This window comes from Python bivittatus, unplaced genomic scaffold, assembly GCF_059951505.1.
Source record: "Python bivittatus isolate LINGU-HERP-01145 unplaced genomic scaffold, Pbiv_v1 ctg000480_np1212, whole genome shotgun sequence".
In the NCBI taxonomy this organism is placed as follows: domain Eukaryota; kingdom Metazoa; phylum Chordata; class Lepidosauria; order Squamata; family Pythonidae; genus Python; species Python bivittatus.
This window is the reverse complement of record NW_028277075.1, coordinates 73,138,766-73,165,926: the sequence shown is the minus strand read 5'-3', so window position 1 is coordinate 73,165,926 and position 27,161 is coordinate 73,138,766. Positions and strand designations below refer to the sequence as shown.

The 27,161-nt window shown below is 41.3% G+C and overlaps 2 protein-coding genes and 1 long non-coding RNA gene across 6 annotated transcripts in view; 1 reads left to right on the top strand and 2 right to left on the bottom strand.

The window, feature by feature from the left end:
* RAD9A (RAD9 checkpoint clamp component A) overlaps positions 1–11,861 on the bottom strand; it is a 40,277-nt gene extending 28,416 nt beyond the window's left edge. Inside the window, exon 1 of the mRNA XM_088146294.1 lies at positions 11,750–11,861. The gene's annotated coding sequence lies outside the window, so the exon portion shown is untranslated. The remainder of the gene's footprint in view (positions 1–11,749) is intronic.
* The window catches only part of CLCF1 (cardiotrophin like cytokine factor 1), a 51,548-nt gene continuing 35,689 nt past the window's right edge, over positions 11,303–27,161 (top strand). For 2 of the 3 annotated variants that reach the window (XM_025164718.2, XM_088146295.1), the window contains exon 1: positions 12,025–12,782. In XM_025164718.2, the coding sequence (XP_025020486.1) occupies positions 12,755–12,782 (28 nt within the window). In that variant the 5' untranslated portion in view covers positions 12,025–12,754. Of the gene's footprint in view, positions 11,801–12,024; positions 12,783–27,161 lie in introns of those variants that run through there. The other variant, XM_025164719.2, reaches the window with a different exon arrangement.
* Positions 18,115–24,614, bottom strand: LOC148215043 (uncharacterized). Of its 2 annotated transcripts, none has more exons than XR_015797152.1 (3): positions 23,510–24,614; positions 21,564–21,730; positions 18,115–21,204 (listed from the first exon to the last, which is right to left on the bottom strand). It is a non-coding gene; the product is annotated as an uncharacterized LOC148215043 (long non-coding RNA). The 2 variants fall into 2 exon arrangements; XR_015797153.1 differs by having other exon boundaries at positions 21,564–21,721.

Below are 27,161 nucleotides of genomic sequence, written 5' to 3'. Positions count from 1 at the left end.
GAATAAGAGACAACTTATTTTTTCAAGTTGCTTTAGTAGAAATAGATAATGGGGACACCAGCATGCATTCTATATTTTTGTTCTTACCATTTAATAGAACATTTTTTATTTGTGATAAAAATTAAATGAAAATCAGCAAAAGGAAGTCAGTATTATTCCTTTGAGCAACATAAATCAACATTCAGCACTCCAGAGTAGCTATTGAAAGGACAATCTCTACTCACACATGTGACTTGCTGCAAGTCCTAAGCAAGCAAGAACTGCAAACAGGAAATTTAGGCAGCAATCCTATGCCCACTTATTTAGAATTAATTCACAGTGGGGCTTGCCTCTGCTCAGACATGTATAGTGCTGCACTGTCTATTAACTTTGCTAGGCACCTTTTCTTAATGTACTTGTAAGCACACGTATAGCATGAGTTTGGCCAAATAGATTGATATTGCTGCATAGCAGAGTGCCAATACAAAGGGCTTATGCAGAACGAACACTTTGTGTCTGCTTCCAGCCAACTGTGAAAAACAAAACCTCAGTAGTACTGAAAAGCTCAGGGCTGGAAGTACCTTTGGCCCTCCAAGATCTGTAGAGGAAGTCTTGATTGGACCCTTCCTATATAGGAAGGTAATTCATCACTAAATCTGCATGATTAATTTGGCTTTTATATCGATTCAGTGAATCCATGTTCTAGTCAGATTTGCTTTGGTGGCCAAGCAGTGGGTTCACCATCCAGCTTCCCATTATTGTGCCACTGCTGTGCACTTTGTGGTGGCATGGTAATTATGGGAGTGTCTCAGGCTACGTGCTTTTTGAAGAAATCCCATGAGTGCTTCAGCACAGCTCTAATTCTCAGTGTAGCTGTTTGAATGTGTGAACTGGCTCATTCCAGTGTTGCCAGAGAGGTAAAGATCTCTGCTTGCTTTATGTGACGTGAGACAGTGGTTCAAATAACTCACCCTCGTGGCACCCCCAGCCTCTTGGACAGGACTCCTACTGAGAATTCTTTTAAAGGCCAGGAAAAGACCCGGGGTATCTGAGATGTGTCTTGCCTCTGAGCAGCAGTCTCTTCCTGAGAATGAATTTGTCTATCTAGAGTGCATAACTAAAAATCAGAGTCTTTAAATAATTAAATCACTGTGTTCACAAATCACGCTAAGCAGTTTGTTAGCTTTTGACTTAGCATGTTGTGTGAGCCTAACCACTATGATTGGTAAACTATGGTTTATGATTGAACATACGGTGTGAATCCAGTTGGTTCTCGTTTATTGAATGAACCATGGCTTAATGCAATGTTCCATCCAACCTATATCAACTGTGAAAGTCACCATTCTACAAAATGCTCAGCTGAGTACATAGAGGCACACCAGGCAACCTGCAGAACTGAATGCAGGGACAGGAAGGCTCTCTGGTGAGCCCCCTGATTTTAGACAGGAGCATCCATCTCCCCTCTTGTCCCGCTCCCAGCCACTCCCCCACCCAAACTAGCTTGGAAGGGACTGAGGGAACCTGAAGTTAATGCCAAGCAAAGCTTTCCTACCTCTCGCCCTCCTGCATCTCCTCAAAGAGGCATGTCCTGAAGTCTGAGCACCTGGACTGTAGCCAGCGGTATGCTTTCAAAAGATCCCTACAGGCAGGCCGTTCAGACCCCTCGCAAAAGAATTGATCCTTCCCCCACAAGCCTAAGTAGGTGAAAAGAGGGAGAAGTGGGGGATAAAAGAGAGAAGAAAACTCTTGTGGTATCTACTGCCAGGCGGGCAGGCCCTGCCTACAGCGAAGGGCAGAGCTGCGGTGTAAATCCCAGCTTTGATCACATGAATGTTAAGGAGGCTATCCCAAATTAAGTAGATACTTTCTCCATTATAAATGTCTAATCAAGATGCTGTGAAGATAAAGAAGCTACAAGGAGGTGTTAAATGGGACACCCTAAAGGGATATGAGTAATTCTTTAGTCAGGGCAGCATTTAATGCTTGCAGTAAACAAAGCTCAAGGCTATAAAATGAAGATGAAAATAAGAGCAGGGAGAGAGGGAACTTCTACCAGAATGGAATGAAGTCTTTCAAACAAACTTTTTCTCTCCTCAAGTAGCCTTTGGTTAGAAATGAAGCAACACAGAAGGTGGGAAAAGAAAGGCTTTCCTAAATCCATTTGTTTCAGGTGGAATGTAAGTGGATAAACATGCTGGAAAATTAAGGCTCTTTTAGGCATGTGCTATAAAAAGCAGCTCACCTCCAAATTATTGTTTGTTTGTTTCATTTTCATCTGTTGTTGGAACTTTTGCTTTAACTTTTCAGCTTCTTTAAACAAATATTAAAATATGATCTTGTTATGTCTTAAAAGTTTTCATCTTTGGGGACAGGAAAAGTTCATAAATACACAAGGCTTGTTTGTTTGAGCCATAAATGACTGAAAATGTTTTTGTGGTCCAAAAGCAGATATGCTCTATCATCACAAAGTTCATAAAATGTGAGCTCAGGAAGATGCCAGATGCTTCACTAAAAAAAATCTTGCTACTATGTATGTACGCATGTATAAGTATGTATGTGTGTTACTGTACTTAGGAATGTGTAAAGATCATGCATCAAATAAATAAGGAAGTGTCTGGAAGGAAATGGAAGCCAATTTGAACATTTAATGCAATTTATGTAATTGTCTATGGGGCCTGATTTTTGGTACATACACCCTGTTTATGTATGTGTGTATTGCATATAGTGTATATACACACATACCCACACAGTATATAGACATACTATATTATGTGAGATGGGTGGCTATATAAATGGAATAGGTAAGTACATAAATAAGAGTGTATCTGCGTCTTGAAGAACCAGTATAATTGCTCTCCAGGGTCACTGCAAATTTATTCTGGCCATCCAGCTTTTAGACACATACAACTGGTTAGAGGTTAAAGGTTGCAGAATGGCAGAGCAACCTGTTCATTGTACGTCTCACTAGGACCTGGATCGAGCACACAAGGATGTTCTGTTTTGTTCAGTGGAATGTGCCGTATAAAGACGCTACTCAAGGAGCAGGAATTGGCAACAATTCTGCCATGTGGACAGGAGATGTAGAAGTACCTACTACTGCAGACACCACAGAAGTAAAAGCAGATGTAACATGAAGTAAAACACATATGTAAATCTAACTTTGGTTTTTCTTTTGTATTTGCACTGCATGGATTTTCCTCTTGTGGTTGCAGAGCGCTCCACAAGTGCCACTATTATAGAGACATCTGGCCTAAGATCAGCCCTGACTCTTAACTGCATGGTGCATCAATCCCCACTACAGTAGAAGTTCAGTTTTAAAAACCCAGCGATCATTTCCCTTTCACAGAATTCCCTGATCCGCCAGTCCATTGGTGGATGGAGAAGAAATAGTAAAAGGGGAATCTTGGGCATGAGGGTTTCAAATTTGAAAAGAGCAGCTGTGGGAATGTCAGCAGAAGAGAACCTCAGCATGTGGTGAAGGGGGAGGAAGAGATGAGAGATGAAGGAAGATCTGAGAGGAGGGCAGGGAACACTATATTTCAGTGACAGCAACATAAAATTATATCACTGAGAACAGTGTAAACAGACATCTCTCTCGTTATAGTAACTAATGGCTAGGATTTCAGACCAATGTCTGTGGGATTCTCCCTAGTGATATCACTACAGACTGAAAGAAAAGCCATAGAGAATCTCTGTGCAATTCTCATAGCCCGCTGTCTTTCCTGCCAGAAGGGAAAAGAAAAAAAAGAAGACATCACATGTTGGCAAAGAAGAGGCTGGGAAGAAGCTCTATCAAAGGTCGGAAGTGGGAGGCTTGGCTGGGGCTGGCGCCACTGGAAGGCAAGGGAGCGACTCACCCTTCTCTGGTGAGGTCAGCCACCCACAGCACTTCCTGTGTGCATGAGGGGAAGGGGGGAGGAAGTGAGAAAGGCAAGGCCGGGGATGGCAGAACTGGGCAGTCAGCCAAGGCTGTGAAGGCCAGCTGGTGACCCATGCAACCATGTATGGAATGGCTTCTCTCTCTATTGGGTTGAAAGTCAAGCAAGGATGCTACTGACCGAGACCTAGCTCCCAGTGAGGAAATAAAAGAGTGACTGAGTTAGAAAGGAACTCTTCAGCCTCCCCAGATATCTGATGTTCCTTAGCAAAATCTTCTCCTTACTAAGCATGATCAAAAGGTTGGCTGAGGGATTATGGACATAAGGAACCAGCACTTTCGAAGAATGTAGTTGAAAGCCAGAAGGAGCAATAGAGTTCAAGAGGATCTTATAGTTTCATCTGGAAGAAGACCCTTGATGGTTGACATATAAAACTTGACAGAGAAAAAGGCCATTGGCTGCTGTCTAGCTATCAGACCAGTCATGATTCTCCTCATTAATAAAGAAGCTCTGGGCACATATACTGGAAGGTACCACTCTGATGCTGTGGGGACTCAAAATGGTTTCTTCTCTTTTCAATATACCAATGGGCATGATACATACAGTATGAGACACTTCTGCTGGAGATCCTCAGAAATATATGCCTTGTTTCTAGACAGCTCACACCCATCATAAGCACTACATAATGCCCCAAGAGATACTGTTTCGTGATCTTACATGAAGAATTCCAGAATTCCTCCTACCTCTATTTCCTAAAGTACAACAGAGTTGTAGGTCATGGTCAAAGAAACACTTGAGGGGAGAAATATATGATCTCTTTGTTGCACAAATATATAAAACAGAAATTGTATCATCTTCATGTTATGTCTTCTTAATGCATGGATAGTATAGGTGTTAGAGGCTATTAAGTGTATAAACTTTGCTTATTAAGCTGAATTATCTATATGAATATGGCCTCAGAAAAACAGATAAAACCCTGCCCAATAGAAGGGAAGACCAAGAAGGGAATGGAACAATCAGATTCAAAATAGTTACAGGAGACTTAAAGAGACTTTTATAAGACTGTTTAATCAAGATAGATTATACTTTAAAGCATGACTTTACTGAAGCATGCTTTCTAATGTGTTATGGGTTTTTACATCATGTGGTCTTGCAAATGTGCTCAGTCCATTTTCTGAAAGTAGTAACAGAAAACTGTGATAGAAGATTTACTCCAAATCATTTAGTTGGACAGCACTGCCAAATGGTGCATTTTGTCCACACACATAGTAATCTACTCAACCCAAGTGGTTTATGCATCTTTCTTGTACTTCTTTATACTGTTCCAGAAGTTTTAAGCACATAAATACATCATCTCTTAGGTATGTTTACATCTTACTATAAGGTGAGATGTAAAAGTTGCATTTCAAATGATAGAAAATACATAACTCTTCTTGTTTGTCCATCTGTTTCTCTCCCCCCACTCCCCATTTTAAAACATTTGAAAACAGCCTATGTACGTCAAAATCCTAAAGCTTCTGCTTCTCAAAAAGCATGTCTCTAGAGCGGATGATTAGAGAAATAAAACACCTTTGTAAAGGCTGTGTTTGCTCACTCCTGTAAAGCCAAGATAATATGTGTGTTGGGTTCAATAGACAGAAGGTAGAAATTCATTCTGTGTATCTTCTCAGACTCCAATTTCATGCCTGCTTACAGTGCTGCTGACTATTGATCTCCCAGATAGCCCATATCTCCTATATTTTTAATAATAATTTTTATTAAAGTTTAAAGATACAAAGATAAAGAACTAATACAAACTAAGAAAAATATAAAAAAGAAAAGGTGCAAAGAAAAAAAATTATAAAAGGACAAAAGAAAAAAAATAGCATAGGAAAAAGAAGAGAGATATATAAAGAAATGACTTCCCCCTTCATCATCACAAGTATAATTTCAGTAACTAATCACCTTTTCTGATACTACCTCAAAAGACTTCTTCTTCCTATATCCCATCTTTTATCTATAAACAAATTCTTAAAGTTTCATCATTCAGTCCTAATCAGCCAAAGTCCATTAAGTTACCAGAAATAACAACATATATATTTTAATCTCAATCAAATAAACCCACTCTATATTCCTTTCCTTTCTTTTTAACACAGTAACTTATCACTTTCTCTAAAAATACAACAAAATGTCTCTTCTTCCCATATCTCATCTCTTGCCTATAAACAAATCTTTAAAGTCTCATCATTTGGTCCTGGTCAGCAAAAATCCAATAAGAGTTACCAGAAACAACAACATATATATGTTATCCTTGATCAAATAAACCAACTTTATATTCCTTCCCTTTGCTTTTAACAATCTTGATCTTTAATCTCTTTAAAGTATCCCAGAACTTGATTTCTTTTCATTTTCTCTTTGTCTCTTCTCAGAAGCTCCTTCAAAACTTCAACATGTCTCTTTTGTAAATCCAAAATAAGAAAGTTATCCAAGTCACTCTTCTGGTTTGTTATGTGTGTATTCCTTTTAATTATTAAAACATCAGCTGGTTTCATTTGTAAATCCAGTGTAACATCTTTTTCTGTATCATTCTTGTAGCCTGACATTTTTAAATCCATTTTCAGATCCACATTCAAATCAGCCTCAGTCTCTGTTTTGTCCAGTGAAATCTGTTCCTCTTCTTCCTCTTTTAAATCTGTTTTTATAATAGCAGATAATCTTGAGAGTAATTTCTGAGTGCATTGTTCCCAAATATCCTTGAATTCTTCCAAAGTCAGATTATTTTGCTCCATTCTGTGTAAGTGGGTCTCTTCTCCTTTAATAATAATTTTTAGTTGTTCCTGGTTCCTTCTCGTGTCCAACTTTCAAAGGCCCATCTTATGTTTTTTTTCCTAATCAACAGCATTTTCCCATGGGAAGGTTTCTTATACTTAATTTCAAAATCATCATATATATTTTTATAGAATTCTAAACAACCCACAGAAAGGATTCTTGTAATTAATTTCAAAATCTTATTTCAAATCTATCTGGTCCCTTAGTCCATTTATAATTTTCCAAAATCAACATTCTAATCACTCTTTTGCTGTTTATTCCAAAATAAGAATTTTTTAAGACCTTAAACTTGCATAAAACCCATTTCACCAAGGAAACTAACCTGGTGTAATGAAACTTGTCTTTCTGACGGTTCTTAATACCCAAGAAACCATTAACAAGCAATTTCCAAAAGTGATTAAGAAAGAAAGTATGCAAACCCAGTATCCTTTTGAAAGGGGCTGACCGCAGCTTGGGAGAAGATGGCAATCCCTTGGCTCCCAGAGCTCTAAGCCTGCTGGAGACTGCTGTCTTACAGTCTCCTCATGAGGAACTGCTGTATGGAATGTGTGAGAGCTATCCCAAGTCCTCTCCTTATCCGGACAGTAATTCCAAAAAGCTGGTCCATTCACCAGTTCCTCATTCTGCCGCAGTTGTCAGCTCCACTCTCAGCGGAGACTTCTTCAGTTTGCCATTGCTTCCCCGGAAGTCAGATAGCCCATATCTCCAATATTAGAATTATATATACAGAATGTGTACTATAATATAAAGACATAATTTGCATTATAATTTCAGCTGGCGTTTTTCTGAAATGTACAGTTCCTTGAATGCTTGCTTATATCCTTTGTGGCACAAGCCTACTACAGTGTCATGAATCAGTCTGTAAGGTCATAGAAAATTCTATTTACTCCTAGGCATGGTTATTACTATCTTGTGATAGAGCAGAAAAGGATGCACATTGTTTCTTCCTTCTCGCACATAAGGGTCAACTCTTGAATGTTATCACACAAAATATATGATACTCTGCTACTTTGTACATTGACACATGATGGTTTTTAATCACAGATTTTGGGGGAGGATTGTCTTATTATAGTCTTATTGCTGATGTTAAATATGTATTTTCAAATGAACTTCCTCTTGCTTGCTCTGCATCTCTCAAATATGCCCCTGACATAGAGAGAATAGAAGCTATTTTATAGGGCTTTGGGGAGTTACCCTATCACCCTTTATGTAGATGAGCTTTCTGACTAATTTGTAGCTTTGCAGGCCATCTCAAGAGATTGCAAGTTCCAGTAGGGGCTAACATAAATGCCTCTGGTAACACATCTTCCTTCAGCCACAAAACACATTAAAAAAATTGTACTGTACTGCATTACATTGAGCTTCCTGTGTAGGGTGGAGAATGATATGAGATGTCCTAGCAGCAAACTTTTTGGGCATTATAATTGCAAAAACCTGATGGCCACAAAACCTACAGAATAGAAAAAGACTGTTCATACAGGTGGCAGGGTACAAAACATGTCCAATTTCAGATGATGGAAGAGGAAAATCATCATAGGTCACAAAAGGTTAGCTGCTTGTATCACAAATATGATCTTGGTGCCTGTTAGTTGTGGAGCCCATATCTGCAATAGTTGGACTTAAAACCTAAAGTTGGAATACAGAACCCACGTGGGTCGATAAGTTACTGAACTACAATTCCCAACATTTGTCCCACTGGCTATACTGACTGGGATTACTGGGAATTATAGTTCAATGATGTCTGGAGGGCCAATGTTTCTCACTCATGGCCTAAAGGAAATCAGTTACGTCATTTTAGGGCCAGATAACAAGGCCTTTGCATGGGGGCAGGGGGTTGGGTGGCACGTCTGCTGTGGTTACCAAAGAGGCAAAGTTATCCCACTGGAATTTAAACTCCTTCAACGTAAAATCCATTTCCTCTATCCTAGATATCTTGACATGTATCGGATCAGGGCGCGCATGACAAACAGATTGCTTGCAATACTTCTGTTCTTTCACTTTGCAGTTCCTAATGCCTAGGACATGCCGTCATGTCCACAATCTTTTCAAGAATGAGAAACTATGAATTGAGATCTAGATCCAGGCCTTTAGTTTATCATATTCAAGGATTGCCAACAATCTGTGTTATAAAGGAATATCGTTGTATGTAGTACAAAATAAGCATACTATTGTGAATAGCATTGCTACTTTTGAAACTGTGTGAATTTTCCTGGCAGCTTATACTGTACATACACACCATACAAAATCAGTTCTTGCTGTTTGTCACCCATATTTATTTTAGCAGATACTCTTTATTTCAAAGACAGTTTCTTGCTCTACAGCTTCACAGTCCTCCAAGACAAAACATACGTTACACATTTTTCATGTAATGAGTATTTTATATTCAGAGCACTCCAGCTCTATCTTCAGTGTTTCCCCCTAGAAAAACAGAACTGGGACATTTACAAATAAAAGTATCCATTCTTTAGGTAAAGACTAAAAGCTCATGATTTAGGTTTTAGATTGATCTCTGTTGTCCCTGATAGTCCATTTTAGTTAATTTTATATTTTGGTGTAATGGATTGAAAAACAAAGAAGTAGGAAGTGTTATGTCCCAAAATCTCTATGTGTTTTATGAATACATAAAATTGTTTCTAGGCCAAAATAAATAAATAAAAATGCAAGGCTTTGTGCAGAACTCCATTTCTTTTAAATATATACACTGAGCAACCACTACCTACCATAGATGGATTTATTCTGTGCTTACATCAGCCAAATCTGAGATACATAAATCTTCATTTTATGATTGAACTGTTATTTCAAATAAAAACCAGAAAGGCAAATTATGGTGGATTTGGGGCTCAAAACGTTTAAAAACCTGAGGACTTTAAGCTCATACTGTATTTGAGATTAATTCTGAATATTACCTTTTGGAGGCGCAAAACACTTTTTGGGAAAGAAAAAAAGAAAAAAAAGCACTACAATTAGTTGTGTCTGTAAGTGCCTTTGTTTTTACACAAAGCATTACGCAAAAGCCTGCAAGGGGAAAAAAGGAATAGGTTTCCATCCCCCTCCTCCTTAAAGTTCAAAGCCTCATAATAGTTTTTCCATGTAAATAACGAGTCAGGTTTGAACAATGAAAAAACGTATATATTCACAAATGCAATTAATTTTGGATGAAGTGATTGGATTTCCTCGAACAGCACAAAACTTTTTTATTTTTTTTTGTTTGCTAAATATGTAAATATTTAGTAATGAGAATAAACAGAGTTTCGGTATTTTTCCACTTTTGCCATATACCTGGCATGCCAGCTTTAATAACATGTGACAGTTTATTTTAAATATAAAGTTTACTTCTCAAGTCCTCATCTAGTTAGAACGCTTCCCATCAGCAAAGTCGGTCCTAATCAAAGGAGGGTAATTGAAAACAAACAATTGCTTGGCTATTGAAATTCAGAGAAAGGGTTAGAGTGGTTTTTGTTTTTTTTTGGTCAAATAACTTTTTAAACATAATTAAAGAAAACAAACAAACCATTTCAACGCTGCTCAGAATCTTAGCAAAAAGAAACTTCTACTAAAATCTCAAAGTTTAACACTTTAAGATGTTTTACTTGGAGAGCAGTATGGAAGAAACAAAATAATGCAGTGAAAGTTTGATGGGTCAGAACCACCTATGCTGCTAATTTGCTAATGGAGATGCTGCGTGTGCAAGAATTGCAGAACTGGGGACTCTCCAAAACTTGATTGTTTCCACTCAGTGGTCTGTGTACAAATCCTATGGAATTCGGCAGGGCTTCCTTTTGCTAAAATGATAATATCCATGTAGTGCACATTTTCAAGAAGTACTGGGAGGCTGTTTATTACCTCAGCACAGAACGTTTTCTCTTTTGTACAAATTATACTTGCAAGGTAGGGCTTTTTAAGGATTCCTTCTTCAGCATCCATCCATCCTGGGTTTTTTCCCCCTTTTCTTCCCTTCCTACCATTGCCCAAACTTTTATGCAGCCTCCCCAGTTTCTTCCTTGCACCCCTTTCCAAGAAACCCATCCGGTGTCCAAGGAACCCATCCAGTGCCAGGGAGGTTACCCCTCATGTTGCAGAGTTGACTGCTGAGTCACCCGGTGTGGACTGAAAGGGGACTGGGAAAACTTTTGCTGATTAATGAATTAGTGTTGGATCCCACAGATATGAGACATACAAAGAACGGAAGAGAAGAACAACACTGGGTTGAATGAGGGACAAGTGGGTATAAAATGCTGGGGGGTGTTTTGTTTTGTTCTGCCTGGAGGGAGGGGAGGTCACCTCTTGCTTCCAGTATTCTTGAGTGGCTGTGCAGCCAGGAACTAGAGGCACACCCTCCTTTTCACAGGACGGGGGAGTGGGGTTAGTCACCTGCCAATGACTAAAGGCCACTCAGTTTATGAGAATGGGGCAAGCCCTTGACAGCAACCCACCAACAAGCTATTGTGCTTTGTTTCCTGGACAAGGGCAGTGGGGCAACAAGAGGAAGCCCAGTGCCTGGCACTCAGACTGGTATGCGGTGTAAGAGCAGTTCACAGTTGAGGCCAAAAGTCTGGTCCAAGGGGGTCATGGACAGGCAACTGTAGGACAGAGAATGGGAAGCACACAGAAGGCGAAAGAAGTGGAGAAAAAGAATGGGTCAGTTTCTTCCCTCTATCCCCACCCCTTTTCTCCCTCCACCCCCCTTTCCAAATCTGGCATTTCAGCCTGAGACAGGGTGGGTTCACACACTCACCTCGCCTTGTCTCTTTGTAGGGGAGAGGAGGCAATCTGCAGGACCTCTCCTCCCCCTATGCCCCCCACATATATTCCCCCCTCCAGGGACTGGGCTTAGCTTTGTGGTTAAAGCTTTACACGTCAGAAAAGGGGGGGGGGTAGAAGAAAGGTTGCATGAATATCTTCCCCAAATTAAAACACACGCATGCTTGCACACACGCACACATCCACATTTCAAAAAAACCCCACAACCAAACCCCAGTGAGTGGGATTGGCAAATGGGATTATTAATCCTGGCCCAGAATAAAGGAGGCAGCAGACTCCATGCAGACCCTTCGGCGAAAGGAAGCATTCAGTCACACACCTACCTTCAAGGGCTGCACCGGACTGGGGCTTTAACCAGATGGCGTGGAGAGCAGGTAGGAGCCCTTGGTCCCTTTCCCCAGCCTGCCCCCATCCAGAGGGTAGCCTGCCCACTCTCTTCCTCACTCAGAAGCTAAAGGAAGCCCTTGCAACACACTGGATTTTTCAATATTTGCTGGAAGCCCCCCCCCCTTAATTTTTTTTTTTTTAAATGCCACTAGCAAAACTTGGCAGCATCCAGAGATCTAGAGAACAGGGTGGGGAGGAGTATGGTGGGCTGGCATTTCCTCTGGATAGTTTTTACAAAAACAACCCAAGAAAAGTCCCCTTCCTTCTTTCCTTTCAGAAGAGTCCTATTGCTAGGACTTTTACCTTTCTCCTGTACCCCTCCCCACTCCAAATTTTGAAGAGCTGGAAGTGGGGCACCTCAGGCTGAGCAGCAAGCAGGAGGGGGAAGAAAATGAATGGGTGCTTGTAGACAATTGTATCAAATACATTCTTGAAAGCAACCTGGTTCTGCTTAACACTTTAATTTTTTTTAAAAAGCAGCCACTTTGAGAAGAGGGTTATGCCTTTCTTTCTTTCTTTCTTTCTTTCTTTCTTTCTTTCTTTCTTTCTTTCTTTCTTTCTTTCTTTCTTTCTTTCTTTCTTTCTCCCTTTCTCCTACATTCCTGGACACCAATCAAAGAACAAATCACAGGAGGTGGAAGAGGAGAGCGAGAGCGAGAGCGAGAGAGAGAGAGCGCGCGTGGTAAAAACTTTGCATACATACAAAACAAAGTACAGACAGCTTTTCCCACCTAACACCCAGCAAACACAAGCCAAAACAAATAGGGAAGGGGGAAAAAAAAGGAAGAAAGGAAGGAAGGAAGGAACGGAACCCGGGGCAGAGCCAGCCAGAGAGAAAGGGAATTTTTCACTCCGCGCCGGGATCTGCAGCGTTCATTCGGAGCACAACCGTTGGTCTGCTAACCCGCCGTGTCGCCCCCAGCCCACACTCTGAGTCTACTATGCTATGTGTTGCTGGGGAGGGTTCAGGTAAGGGCTCGCATCTTGCTCAGTTTTGAGAAGGGGGGTGGGGTGGGGGTCTTGCTGTGCGCCTTGTCTTTTTTTCCAACCGCTGCTGATTCTAATTTGATTTGATTAAAACGTCTGTCTGGCTTTGGGACTGATTTAAGACTTTCCCTCTGCCCCCCTTCTCCCTTTTTCATGTATGTTTGTGATTACTGAAAGGGGGGGGGTAGAGAGGAGAAGGCTGCTTAGCAAGGGAATAACATCCCAAATTGACAGAGGAAAATCAAAGTCACCAACATTTTAGACCACTGCTAAAAAGGGTTTTTCCCCCTCCCCATGGCTTGAGTTAAGTGCTGTCCCAAAACAGAAAGAAAGTATGTTTGGTTACTAAAATAAAAGGATAGTTTATTCGTTTGTTTTTAAACAAAGAACAGGACAAGGGGGAAGAAAGCCACCCTGAAACACTTTTTCCCCCCAAATGAGGAAATGTCCTTCTCTGGGGGGGATAGAAATAGGGGGGAGATCACAACCTTGGGAAGTGTCTGAATCTTTCTAAGTTCTGTGAGGGGTCTGGGGTGTTGTTTTTGTTACTTGGTAAAGTTTTAACATTTCAGTCTGGTTAGCAAAACTTTTCTCACTTCTACTTTGAGAAGGTAGAAAAGCTGAAGAGGGGGAGATTACTTAGAATGAGAGTACTTTTTCCTGCAGGGTGTAATTTTTATAAGCAATGGGGTTTTTGTGTTTTGCAGACAACACCCCAGGCTTTCTGGGAGAGGACTTGTGTTTAAATAAAATAGAAATGTAAAAAGAAGCCTTAAAAGGTCAAAAGTGGTTTGTTTCCCGAACTGGCTCTTTTGACAATCTAATCATGCCATTTAGGAACAGGCGAGTCTCTTGCTCCCACAGAATTAGTTATTTAAAAAGAAAGAGCAAACAAAGCTTTTTTTTTAAAAAAAGGATACAGAACAAAAAGCTTTGGGGGGGGGGTTTCACTCTGGATGTTGGAAAAGGCAGAGCAAGGAAACTAACTGAAGGGGAAGATGCCGGAAAACATGAGGCTGGGGAGACCAGCTTTGATTCAGCCCTCTAAGAGCAGACAGGCAAACACAGAACACAACGAGCAAGAGACCAAACTCTTACTGCTAGGTAGAGCAAAAAGAGATGCTTGCCCAATTGCAATGCTCTTGGGACCCTTTTCAGCCAGGCGGTTTTGATCCTTGGCTGAGTTAGCTAGCAAAATTAAAGGAGAGAAGAACGTCCCACTGATAAACACACACGGCTCTAACACTCCCATCCGGCAGCTGCAGACAGCAACTTTTCCCCCCCCTAGGATAGCTGAAATTAGGGGGAAATGTTCCTCAACAACATGGCCAGGATGGCTAACCTCTGGGCTTCTTAAGCTTTAAACCAGCTTTAGAACTTCTCCAACTTGATAGTAATTGAGTAGCAGAAGAATGGATAATACTATATGCTGGAGAAGCTATGAGGAAAGTTTCGTGGAAGATATAGGTAGAAAGGGAATAGGTGCCAGGAAAGGGCATAATTTTCCAACACCCTCTCTTTACCTGCATGCACACACACATGCAAGATTATTCAAGTGTGCTTGCAGCTATGGCAAGTCAGACAAAAAGACATCACTTGCTGCTGAAGCCTTCAGTTTTTGGCAAGTAGTTTTCAACCACTAGCACCATAATGTAGCCACCACAAGCTGATGAGTCACATGGGCTTCTCCGGGTAACAGGGACTTCTACTGCATGTGAAGAAAAAGGTAGGAGCCCTTCCTCCCAAGAGAGAACTAGCAGTTCCAGCTGAACCTGAAAACTTTCTCCACAGTGAAAGACTATGGTTAGAAATCCAGTGCCCGCACAGAAAGCCAACTCTGTGATATAGGCAGGGATACCAAGGTATCCGAGAATTCCCCAGAAAAACCATCCAGCCAGGTGCTCAGACACGTATACGTGAACACCCACCTCAAGAAGGTGCATAGTTTTATGCTCCAAACAGCCATGCACGTGCACACTATATCAGCATCTCCTTTCTATGCAGCAGTATTTGTCTTGCTGCTGAGAGACAACAGGGCAAGGAGGCTTCCACCATTGGCTTAGTTTCCATATTCATACCACCATCAATTTGGCAAACAAACTGGAGACATATTATCACTCTGAATGGATTTGAAGTACAGAAAGAAAGTGACTACAGTTGAAGAGCTGGTTTAGGGACCAACACATTTCATACTGCTCTCCAATGGTTTGGAGTGACATTGGCATGTAGACTTCAAAATGAACATGGATGTCATATGTATAAGGAGGCTGCCCCTTTCAGGGAATGGTAGCGCCAAGCTCTGCTCAGAACTGAAGTGCAGGGGAAAATATCTGAAGTGCATGAGAACTATAGGAATCTGCATAAGATCAGACCTTGTTCAGCTCACAGGCATCTCTTTCACTCAGCCTATTTGAGTCTCCACATGGCTATTTAAAACTAGCAAAGAGACAGAATGTAAACAATCAGTGTCAGGACAATCAGATACACGACAGGAAGCAGACTAATTCATACAGTCTGTCCTATACAGAGATCTCTGTGCTGTTCTTCCAAGTACCATATACTCTGACACAGATATTGCTTCATACCCAAAGTGAAGGCTGCCAGGACTCAACTGTCTGGAAATTGAAGATTTAGCTCTGTGGAGAAGGCATTCCTGCATGTATTTGAGGGATTCTTCTTTTGACAACTAACTTGACAACAGGAATTATGGCATCAGAAAGCCAGCTTCAGCTCAGAATATCCAACCTGGTGCACTAATGCACCAATACACATGCATGAATGCTTCTCACATTAGTTTCTGAATAGGAGTTAAATCATGGTTTTGGAGCAGGTGAGGGTTCACAGCAAAACCGAGTAAGTAAATTCCCTGTTCCCCACTTGATTTTCTTACTGCCTCCCATCCCACAATCAGATGTGTTCAAAGCAGCTGTTCAGTTCTGAGAAGTAAACCCTCTGCTGTCCAACCTCTCCTACTCACCCATATCTTTGCATGCACATACATACACACATATGTGCACATGTACCACACAGAGGCACACCCTTTTCTACATCCATGCCTTTTCTAGAAAGTGTCCTTCATAACTTCTGCTTCTGGTCTTGGTTTGCTGGCCCTGAGCCTGCAGCCAGGAAATTAAAGAGGAGAAAAGAAAAGTTGTAGAAATTGTCTGACTGTTTTGTGTTATTGTGACAAGGCAGAGATGCACTTGAACAAGAAAAACAAAACAACTGAGGCTCAAACAAGACATTTTGAATGAGACTTCAGTTTTAAGGATGCATATGCTCAGCAGCTTCCCACACTCCTGGTCAAGTGCTGTAGAACTTGAATAGCCAAATTCTCTGCTCTTGGGGACCAATCTACCCTCCAAGCAGTGGTGTGGAAACCAGAAGTATAGTCTGATACACAACACAGGTGGCCAGGCTTAAGAACAGAATCTCTGCATAACTATCACCAGGGTATCGCACTGAATTGTGAACAAATGTTTAAAAGCGTCCATACTTTTGTATCTCCCAACCTTTGAAAACAAATTTCCTTTGCTTAGATATGAAAATTTGGGCAAAATGTATACCACATGGTTAAAACAGATAAGGCTGCCAAGTAAACTGTTTTATGGGCCAGGTCTGACACATAATTGGGCACACTCTGGGAAGCAGCCAATACTTTTTCTGTAAACTACCTCCTGTGCTCTTTATTAATTCCATCAAAGGGGTGACTAGCATGAACAGATATGATGCCATGGCATTTGCACAGAGAAAGAAGCTCACCTAGTCTTCAAATTTAGGGACAACCAGATGTTCTCCTTATACCAGTATTCTCCAACCTGGTGTATGTAGGTGTTCTGAAGACATTCTAGAAAAAAATCCAATTCATAATTGGATTTTTGGAACTAATCTAATTGGATTTTTGGAACTAATTGGATTTTTGGAACTAATTGGATTTTTGAAACTAATCTAGGAAAACCTCAGTCCCCCTTCCCAAGACCACAAGAAGCATAACAACTGAAATACAAGTTCTCATGTCTACACAACAACTTTGCGGTCACAATTATTTCAGCTTCTTAAGAACAAGATCAGGTTTAAGCTTCACTCTTGCAGAAGCCCCCTGTATAGCCCAGGCACCTGCTAAATCTGGGAGCAAAGGCCCAGTATAAAAATCGTGATGACTAGTACAACTATTCCCATTGAACTCTGTCACTTTTCTTAACAATAGCCAGAAGAGGCCAAGATTATAAGAAGCCAGTTTCTTACAAGAAAATATTCGCTGGTTCCTGAAAGATAAGAACAGTTTGTTCACTCTTTGGACATCATCTTCCTAAACTTCAGCTGCAACATGTTAGGCTAGCTGTGATCCATTTATGCAGGCAAAATCTATCTACATGTGACCACTAAGGTGTCTTCAAGGGGAGAAAAAAGAGGGATGTCAGGAAGAGAAACAGCCTCAGGATGACAACACAGTTAGATGGATAATGGAAAGGTCTCAAAGTGCAGAGAGGCAGATCTGGCAAAGCAAGGCTCCAAATTATGGGCCTTGCCTAAGTAGGCAAGGATGGCATGCGGAGAGGGAGGAAAGCATATATCACAGGTAGGAACAGCAAATCTGTACTAATCTGGGTCACGGGCAGGAGGTTCTTTGGATGCTAGCCCAGATGACGTGGAACAATTAGTCACTAGAACTTAGTCACAGAGAGATATCTGAGGTCTTGAGCAAAAGGCAGCATGGTACGTACCCTGACTATATATGGGAAAATCAAGCTCTATTCTGACCGCACTGAACTGCAGGCAACGGATGAGGACAGCCTCATGAGGGCTTGCGGAGAGGCCAAGGGAACAGAACACAAAGGTGCAGGGGCGGAGGGGACATGACAGTCTGAACAGCAGCAGAGGAGAGTATGCAGGATAGAGGAATCCCAGGAGATTTCCACAAAAAGGAGATCGATGGGGAGTCCAAGGGAGATGAGGGCAGGGTGTTGCTGCTGAGTCTGGTCCCAAAAGAGGGGACTGAAGGGGTTATATCAGCTGTTTGGGGGAGTTGTCTGGAAAAGGGCTGGAGCCTCTGCAGGACATACACAGAAAAAGAAAAGAAATGGACGTGAGGTTAAATGAGGCAAGATGGAGTATGAACTGCAGAGGAGAGATCACGCAACAATAGGAGATAAAGACTGTCCTACTGACTACCTCAGTGCTTCTCAACCTTGGCAGTTTGAAGATGTGTGGACTTCAACTCCCAGAATTCCCTAGTTAGCAAAGCTGGCTGGGGAATTCTGGGAGTTGAAGTCCACACATCTTCAAGTTGCCAAGGTTGAGAAACACAGGACTACATAGACAGGCCATGTTGTTTTCTAGGCAGCAATACAATGGGGGCTGTCATTGTTTACTTTCCAGAAGCTTTTTTTTTCTTTCCAGGCTAGGCTACCACTTCAGGATTTCCTAGTGGTCTCCCATCTAAGAACTAATCAAGTTGACTCTGCTTAGCTTTTCTGAGATTGGTCATGGTTAGCTAAGTGCTGCCATCTGCTGGGACCTACTTGAGAACAGCAGAGGCATTAAAACAGACCTCATTTTCTTGGGGAAGCTTTCTTGACTCTGTACTCCCAAATTACAGCGAGGCAATTTCCTGCTTTTTAAAAAGGAAATAAGCAGTGAAATAGTTGTGTGAAGCCTCCAATCAGCTTGGTGCACCTATTAAGAAACCCACAGCAGATTTTTAAAGGCAAACCAGAATGAGGTAAGATCCCTAACTCGATGTTAGCTCATCAATCTCAAAAAAAAAAAAAAAAAAAGAGCCATCCACCTGCCTTTTACAGCCTCTTCACCCCATCTGGAAGGACAGTTTGCTATCTATAGAAACTAGAACACAAGATTTTTTTTTCCAGTCTAACATCTAATCCACAGTGCTAGTTTTTTTCTTGGTATAGACAGATCATGAAAAGGCTAGTGATTTCTCATTTAGCTTCTAATAATGGAAGGCCCTATTTATTGCAAGCATGCCTTGTGTATTCTTGTGCTCTGGCATACAACTGCTTAGGCCAAGAGGCCTTTGCTAAATAGATGATTATGTCAGTTGACTCTTCCTTCTTCTGTCTGTAATCCCTTCTCGAGGACCTTCAGAGATAATTTACAAATCCAGCTGCAAATCCCTGTAAGAGCACTCAGAATACCAGATTCTCTGTGATCGACTATGCTAGATAGAAAGACTTCTAGTTATGATTTCCCACAGCATACTTTGGACAAAACGTTTGCAAATTGCACTGTCATTCTTTTCACAAGTACTTTGAAATTCCAGGGGAAGTTGCTTCTATGTACTATGTTTTGTGTATAGCTTGGTTTTTCCTGAGGAATTTGCAATGAAGAGAAAGGCTCACAAGCTGAAAGGGGATCTATTTGCCTTAACCTTGCAACACAAGGTGGTCACACACTTGGAGAGTTTTCAGTCAGGAAAAACCAGGAAGCACCTCTGGAGTTTCCGTGACAAAGAATCTGCTGTATCCCAAAAAGAAAGCATCCGTGAGTGCCTTCAGCTCTTTGTACTGACTGCATGCTTCGTAGCTGGATATTTAACCTGGTTAAGTACATCTGTGCTTAATCAAGATAGGTCATTGCTGGCTCTGTTTGCACATGTCTCAGTAACCAAATGGGCACTAGTATTTAAGTTTAGTCATTTCTATTCTGCACCAGATTAATAAATGGTGGTATTGTATCAAATCATATTGTGCACAGGGACTTCTCCTCAGTGTGACTTCTGCCCCTCCCCCTTTTTGGCTTTCGGAAATTTGGATTTTCCTCTTGCCCCGCTTTCTAGCCTTGATACTCTTGGAAGCTCACACCACCCTGTGGTTTTAGACTAAGCTGGTCAGATTTAGTTTCAGCAGAGCTCAGCCCAGTGTTTACTTCAGCTCCACTGGCTTCTGCATTTAACTGTAGGGGAACGTGCTTATGGAGCCTCCCCACAAGAAAGATTCTGAAGTCAACTAAATACGAGCCTCAATATGTTACTGGTGCAGAGGACTGTTTTGAGGTTGTGCAGGCCTATTCTACTCTAAGTTTACTCAAAGTAAATCCCACTGAGATCAAGAAAGCTTACCTCCAAGTAAGCAAGCATGGGAATGACTTTTATATAAAGCAAAGGCAGCAATCAGAGAATGCTTCAAAGAAACATCAATATACTCCCAATTGCTTCCCAATCCCTAAACTGCTATCTGTCCTTTGTTATCAGTCGATGCCTGCAATCAATACTTCATTCCTAAGAATGTCTTGCTATAAAATCTGGTGCCAAAATCTGGTAACCCTTCACCACATGCAGCAATTGAAATAAAGTGTTTCCTTGCAGCATTTCAACACATGGCTTGTTCTCTGCATGCTTGAGGTCTTTCATCCAGAACGGTTGCTTTCCTTCAATGGAAATCCATCATATGTCACACTGCAGGAAGCCTCTTGTTGTACAAAGAATGCAATGCTAAGCACACTGAGTAGAAGTAGGGCTGCAACCCTATGCTCATTCTTCCCAGATTTAAGTCCCTAGAGTGGGACTAACGCTCAATAAAAGGGAAAGCCTTGCACGGTATGTTCCATGGAACTCAGTATGATTTACCACTGAGTAAGCATACAAACTGTAGGAATAGCCTACAGTTTCCTTCCCAGTCCTTGGACCACGCACAAGATGCCTCTTTCATGTTCTGCATGCCCACGGTGATGTTCTTATAGTCTCAGTATCTACTATCCCAAGTATCCTTTCAGCATAGACATGGAAGGTAGGGCAGCAGGGGGGAAGGTGTTTGGCATTTTCTGTATACTGTAGAGCTGGAACGGCCAAACCTCTTGGCTCATATCCAGATCCAAAATTATTTTTGCATTGTACGGTCTAGACATGATCTCTTCAACTGTACTCCAGGGGCACTGCACACACTTGGTGGCCCTGCTTCACAACTTTTGGACCCTAGAAATGTTTCATTTCTTTGCTTTCAGTTACAGAGACCTGAGTCCAAAAGGATTTCTTCACCATCTTGTCTGGTGCAACTTTGTCTCTCACTGTCAAGGAAGTATAATGTAGTATCCACATACTCTGTGGCACAATATTAAGAACACGCTGGTATAGCTTTAGCGCATCTCACTTCCCTAATTTTTTCTGCCAATGTCTCTTGCATATTGCTCTGCAGGCAAATTAGCATGGCTAAGCATACAGCTAAATGACTTCAAAAGCAACTTGTACGTTCAGCCTCAGTGTTATGTCCCTTGGATTTGGTCCCTCAGCCCTTCAGCCCTTAGCACCTTCAATCCTTTCAGTATCCTTCATTCCGACCTGATTTGTCTTCACATCCCTTGCAGCAATTCGCCATTCTGTGTCCATTTCTTATTCACTGCAGCTGCCTGTAAGTAGGTGGTTACTGATGGTCCTCCATTTGTTCATTGGCTGTAAATATAATATATTCCACTAAGGTTGCAACCTTAGTCATATTTACCAGGGAACTAGTTGCCCTGAAATCAATGACCCTTCATCCCATATGTGATTTAAAAATTCTAACTTTTACATAGAAGTTAAAAATCTGCTGGAAGACCTAATAAAGGCTTATTCCTAGCAGCGTTTTGGCATATGTTCAGTGGTGTTGTTACATAAACAACTGGAAATACCTCAGTTGGCCATATAATCTACAGAAAATCTTCTGTTCATCTAGGAATTTCCTTGTGCCTCATTCAGTTTCACACTTTTTCTGTTCCTTGTCACTATCCACTTTACTTTACCCACCTCTCCCCTGGAGCAATACAGCTTACCTCAGAATGGAAAAATCCTTACAAAGCACAGCCACTGTCTGGTTAATTTCACTGTCCTTTTTTTCTTTGCGTAGCCTTGACTCTGTCACTGATGCAAACAAGCCTGTTGGCTGCTTGGGGCTCCCCAGTATCACCTGCAAACTCCTCACTTGCTCAGCCTGCAACAACTCCGAGGGAACAAAGCAGATGTAAGGAAAATATGCAGCTAACAACAAACCATCTCACCCCAGCCCACCCAGCACCTTTTCGGGTCAGCCAAAAATTCACCAAATGAATATTTGAAAAGTATTATCTCAGTCTAGGGTCTGCAAAATGAGAATAAACATAGACCACAGTGAAAGATGGTTGGTTGGTTTTGAAAGTGAAAGTAGTAATAAAGGCAGTTGGCCGATGCTGCTGGTTCCCTGTAAAGGTCCGGATGCCAAAAACATATCATTTGCAGTGTGCCATACACAGATAGGAGACCCAAAAAGATTCATTAGTGATGATCCATCATAATTAATATATATCTAAGAACATGGCTTACTGGTAAAAGATTATGTATTGCACATATTATAATGATCCTTAAAAGATACACTGATCTCTATTCCACATTTATGAGCATTTTTACAGGAGCATCAAAAAATTAAGAGTGCTGGCATTTGAATTTGAGCTACGCAAGACAGAACCATTCCCCAGCTGGCCAAGGGACACTGAACAGTTCACACTGCCAGGCTCCTTTTGGCTCTTAGAGAAATCCCCGCATTATACTGTGTACAAACACACATACTTCTGAGATTTCTTCGCAACCACTATATATTAAGAACTCACTTTGAATCAAGCAGAGAAAATAAGGATTCATTTCACTGATCAACTATTTTTTGGATGCTAGCCCTTAATATTTTTCTCACCTAAGATTATACAGGAAACTGTGGAAAAGTGATAACCCGTCTTTAAGGATACCACTCTATAAGGCACTCTAAATTTTCAAAAAAAAAATGTTTGTCCTATTTGGAAAGCTGCAGGCTGGGAAAGGATATACAATGTTCTAAATCTGAAACCTTATTAATTAAGACATCAGGCCTTCAACCCACTAGCACATACAGAAAATAGGATTTGAAAGAAAACTTTTAGCATTTTGTAATGACTTTGTTCAGAGATTAAAGGGTGCTAGGAATTTGTCTTGGATCAGTAGAATTTGTCCCAAGAAGTACAATTTCCTTCTAAAAGTTCAGCTCCTCTTATGTCTCTGTCTCATGTATGAATTGATAGCCCCCTCCATTTTAACCTTACCTCTCCCTTTTCCTTTCCAACTACCTGTGTGCACACTGAAACGTCCTTCCTATCACTCTGATTATTCCCTAACAGATTTATGTACTCCACTTATGGAACAGGAGTAGGGGGTTTGACATGGCAGTTCTCCCCGATTTCCTTTATAGAAAAAAAAAATGCTAGGGGTATTTTGTGGACTATTTTAAAGACTTTTGCGGGTCTTCTATAACTCAGTTTTCAATAACTCTGGTTTTATCTTTCCAATTCATTGAATGTACCTACTTTTACAAAAGACCTTGGGTAAATTGGGTGTAATGTTTATTAGCTTTAGCCTCAGTCAGGTTAAACCAAGTTACACTTGATTGATAAACATTTTAAGGACCAAGGACCCAGTGGACAGCGTGTGCATCCTAGATCTATCTCTTACTCTCATATTTTGTGCCCTCTGCGCAATCTGTTATAGATGAAACCTGTCTCTGCTAAGTGGAAAGGTACTTATTTGCTATTAATTAGGGCAGCTGTCCACTGAACTCCAGTCATAGCTTCTTGGACCAGGTCAGACACAATCTTGTCAGCCTAGGCCAACTCTCTCCAACCTGGTATCATCCAGATGTGTCAAACTTTAGCACCCACAATTCTACCCAGCATGCCCTGGCTGGCCTAGATGAACGATCCAATCATATGTCCCATTTTACCTTGCATTTTCTCTTGACAAACACTTGGTAAAGAGGCAAAATTCCTTTTTCATCTGGCTACAGGGGGAGCATTCTCTTCTCCCTGAAATTTCAAAACAAAATAATCTATTCCTGGCTTCTTTTGTTTAAAATCAGAGATTGGAAAACCACTCACAACCTCACTTAGTTCACTGAACTACTCCCCACTAACCTTCTGGTTTCAAGCAGTGAGAAAGCTACTTAGAACATTTCCCCACTTGTGAGTAATCACAGAGCAAACACGCCTTGGCAACCTTATTTCTACTGCTTCCCTTGGGCACTGCCCTCACCTAGTCATCTGCCCACAAATGGCTTCCCCCTTCTTCCAATATTATGCATGAAGCCTCTCAGGCTTTGTCATACCCTACCTGGGAGGGAAGTCAGGTGACTGCCTGGCTTGCAATGGAGGCAATAGGAGGAGGATAGGAATTGGCATTTCCTGCTGGTATAATTTGACCCATGGATAGGTGGAGCTCCACAGACCTCCATATCTGGACTACAAAAATTAGTTGGGAGCAAAAAGTTGGGAATTGCTGTCATTCAGCAGCTGTTTGGCAAAAGGTAGCTGTTGTGGAGACAACTCAGTTCTGCCATGGTGAAAGGCCTGCATTGCACTGTTGAGATGAGCAAAGTCTACAGAACGTATTATATTAAATCCTCTCAGACATTGTTAGTACTCTAACTCATTTTGGAACTGATTAAAAAAGGATGTACATCACATAAACAAGCACAACCCGTTTATTTTAATACTATCAAGGTCACAACTGGAGAAGTCAATCCCTTGCCCATCTCGTCTTTCCCGCCATAAAAACAGAACGCTACAAACTTGGAATCGGCCCTCCATTTCTAAGGCAGCGCGACTCCTACCAATATGCACGATGGGAAAAAAGGATAAACCCTTCTCCCACCCCCGTCTTTAGGAACCTCTTTTTGTGCATGCCGAAAGACGGCAACAGTTCTCCTTTGGAGAGACCCGCGGCCCCTTTCCCACCACGATTCGATTTCTTCTTCCGGTTCCCATTCCAGCCTCCCCAGCAGCGCGAGCAGGATCCCTGATCCCTGCCCAGCCAACCTCAGGGCTTCTGCGAGTGTGCCCCCCACCCGCCATCTCCCGCCTCCCCCATCCCCCTTCCGAAGTCGGCAGTCTTCCCCAGCTTCGTCGTTCGCTTTGCATGCAGCCCCGTTCGCAGCTGCAGAAACTCGTTTCTCCTCCACCGAACTGCGACTCTCAGAGCGAACCGACCGAGCTACGCTGCAAAAAACGGGAGCTCAGGGCAAGAGAAACAGCGGGCAGAGGAGGGGAGGATCAACGAATGGACTTTCCCTTTCCTCTGATTCTCCACTCCACGTTTCGGTTTTCTCTTCGGCTCAGTTATTCCATCTCTTTCTGGCCAAGCACTGGGGACTCTTAAGACTTTCATCTTAGGGTTATCCCATTCAGCAGCACAGGGGCGATCCCCAGAAGTAGATTTCCTGCGTTTTCTTTTCTTTTCTTTTTTCTGTTCCTTCGGAAATTCAGTGGACAGGTGATCGAAGTTTTCACAATGGCACCTTTGAAATTAATGTCAAGAAGGTTTAATTTTAAATCAATCGATCGACTGATAACCTGGTAAATGTAAGATGGAAAAAAAAAAACACCACATATTTGAACCACAGATCTGATAGACTGATTCATAAAAGCTTCAAGAATACCTTAGTTAGTGTTTTAAATGCCATATGATTAAGCTGCAATAGATTAACATGGCTAAAAAGATAAGATCCTCAAATCGAGCTCTACTACTAGTGATTGACCCTCTGAGAACTGTATCTGCTGGAACCCAAATGTTCTTTTCACCTTGAAAACTTAAAAACAGAGTATGGCCATTCTCACGTAGGATGATGGTAAAAGTCTGTATCAATGTACTACTGTATGTGCTCTCTCCAACTTTAATAACACTTCTGTCTGGACATGTAAAGTTGGAGTGGCCAAGATTACACACTTGCTCTTTCTTTTTTTACTAGAGCCACCAAATAAAGCCAGGTGCAAAAAAAACTTTGAATACAAGGATTAAATTAACTCCATAGAACTCCCAGTGCTTCTGTATATAAATATCCATTCCCAGTTATCCCAAGCTTTTTATTTCAAGTGAAGGGATTTTGTGATTGAAATTGTATAAGAGTCAGAAATACTTGCTCATCTACTGCAAAGCTCTCAGATCCAGCTGCACGTTCAGTCTATTGATTCATAAGATTGAGCTGTTAGCCTGCCATCCTAAAAGGGGGAAAAAAAACTTACAAAGGAAAATACACATTTTCTTCTAACTACACACGCATAGAGTTACGCTGTAGAATCATTTTTCTGTTTCATATATCCATGGAAAACCAATATGGACTAAAAACATGCATGTTTATTTAAAGATAATTCCCTTTTGCCTTCCAGCCAACATTAACAGCATTTGCATATGCACACAAAGAGTTTGAGAGGCAGCACAAACCAGTGCATAATTACTTAGGCTAGAGTTCTATCCGATGAAGCACCTTCTATCTTAACTTTCATACAGGCTAGGATTCTGTATTTATGGCAAAGATGTAGGTAGCACAGTGGCATATGGTTAGGAAAATCAGCAGGAAAAAAAAACCCCAAAATGAATCACACTGCAGTACCTTTGCTTTTGCTAGGCTGGAACAGAAAACAATAATACGTAGTCCCATGCCATTAAACTAATGTTGTGGGCATGACATTGAAAATTGCTCTTGGTTGATAGTAAGTGTGTTTGAATTCTGTTGGAATTGCTTCTCAGTAAACATGTAGAAGATTAGACTTTAGATTTTACAGAAGAAATTTGATTTGTTATTCCAAGGGATGTGATGTTTTCATCCTGCTCGAGTTGTTTATTTCTTTTCTCATGGAGTTTATTATTTTAAAATCTTTTGGAATAGGACATTCAGTTTTCATTCAAGGCAGAAATGCTTTTGGAGACATAGCTTATCTCAGCAAATGATGTGGAGGGTTAAAAACGTAATGTAAAGTAAAAGTAAAAAAGAGTCAACCACTGGTAACTTCATGGACATGTCTGTGAAATTTCTTGGCATCAGTATGGAAGTGGCTTGCTACTGCTTTCTTTTCTATGACAGTCTAAGAAAAACCAAGAGATTTCCAAATCTAACCCTGACATTTCCTGATGGCCTTCCATCCAGGGACTAACTTGGCCCAAATCTGCTTAACGTTTTTGAAATCTGATAACATCATCTAGGTGTTGTCACTTCTGTGGAAAGACACAACCAGAAATGAAAACTGGTTATTTCTCTCTTAAACTTCTCAAAAGTTTCATGCCTGAACCCATTTGTCCATGGATTCTTACTGTCAGTAGATCATGTTCAAAAAGACCATTCACCAGCCATTTTGGAATTGTATCAGCCTCTCCTGCATGCTTGCTTTTCAGGAAAGGGAAGCTACAGGCAGGCTATCTCTGAGAATGACTCACAACTCCTGTGCAGGTTGCTGATAAACTGTTAGTGCGGAGGCCTAATGTAGGCAAGAAGCACAAATGGCAAACTCAGGAAGAAGCCCTGGAGGTGCCAACGTGGCTTAAGCCAAGTGTTCAAAAGGTGAAAAATACTTAGGCAGATTCTCTGTTGTAATGCCTCAGATATG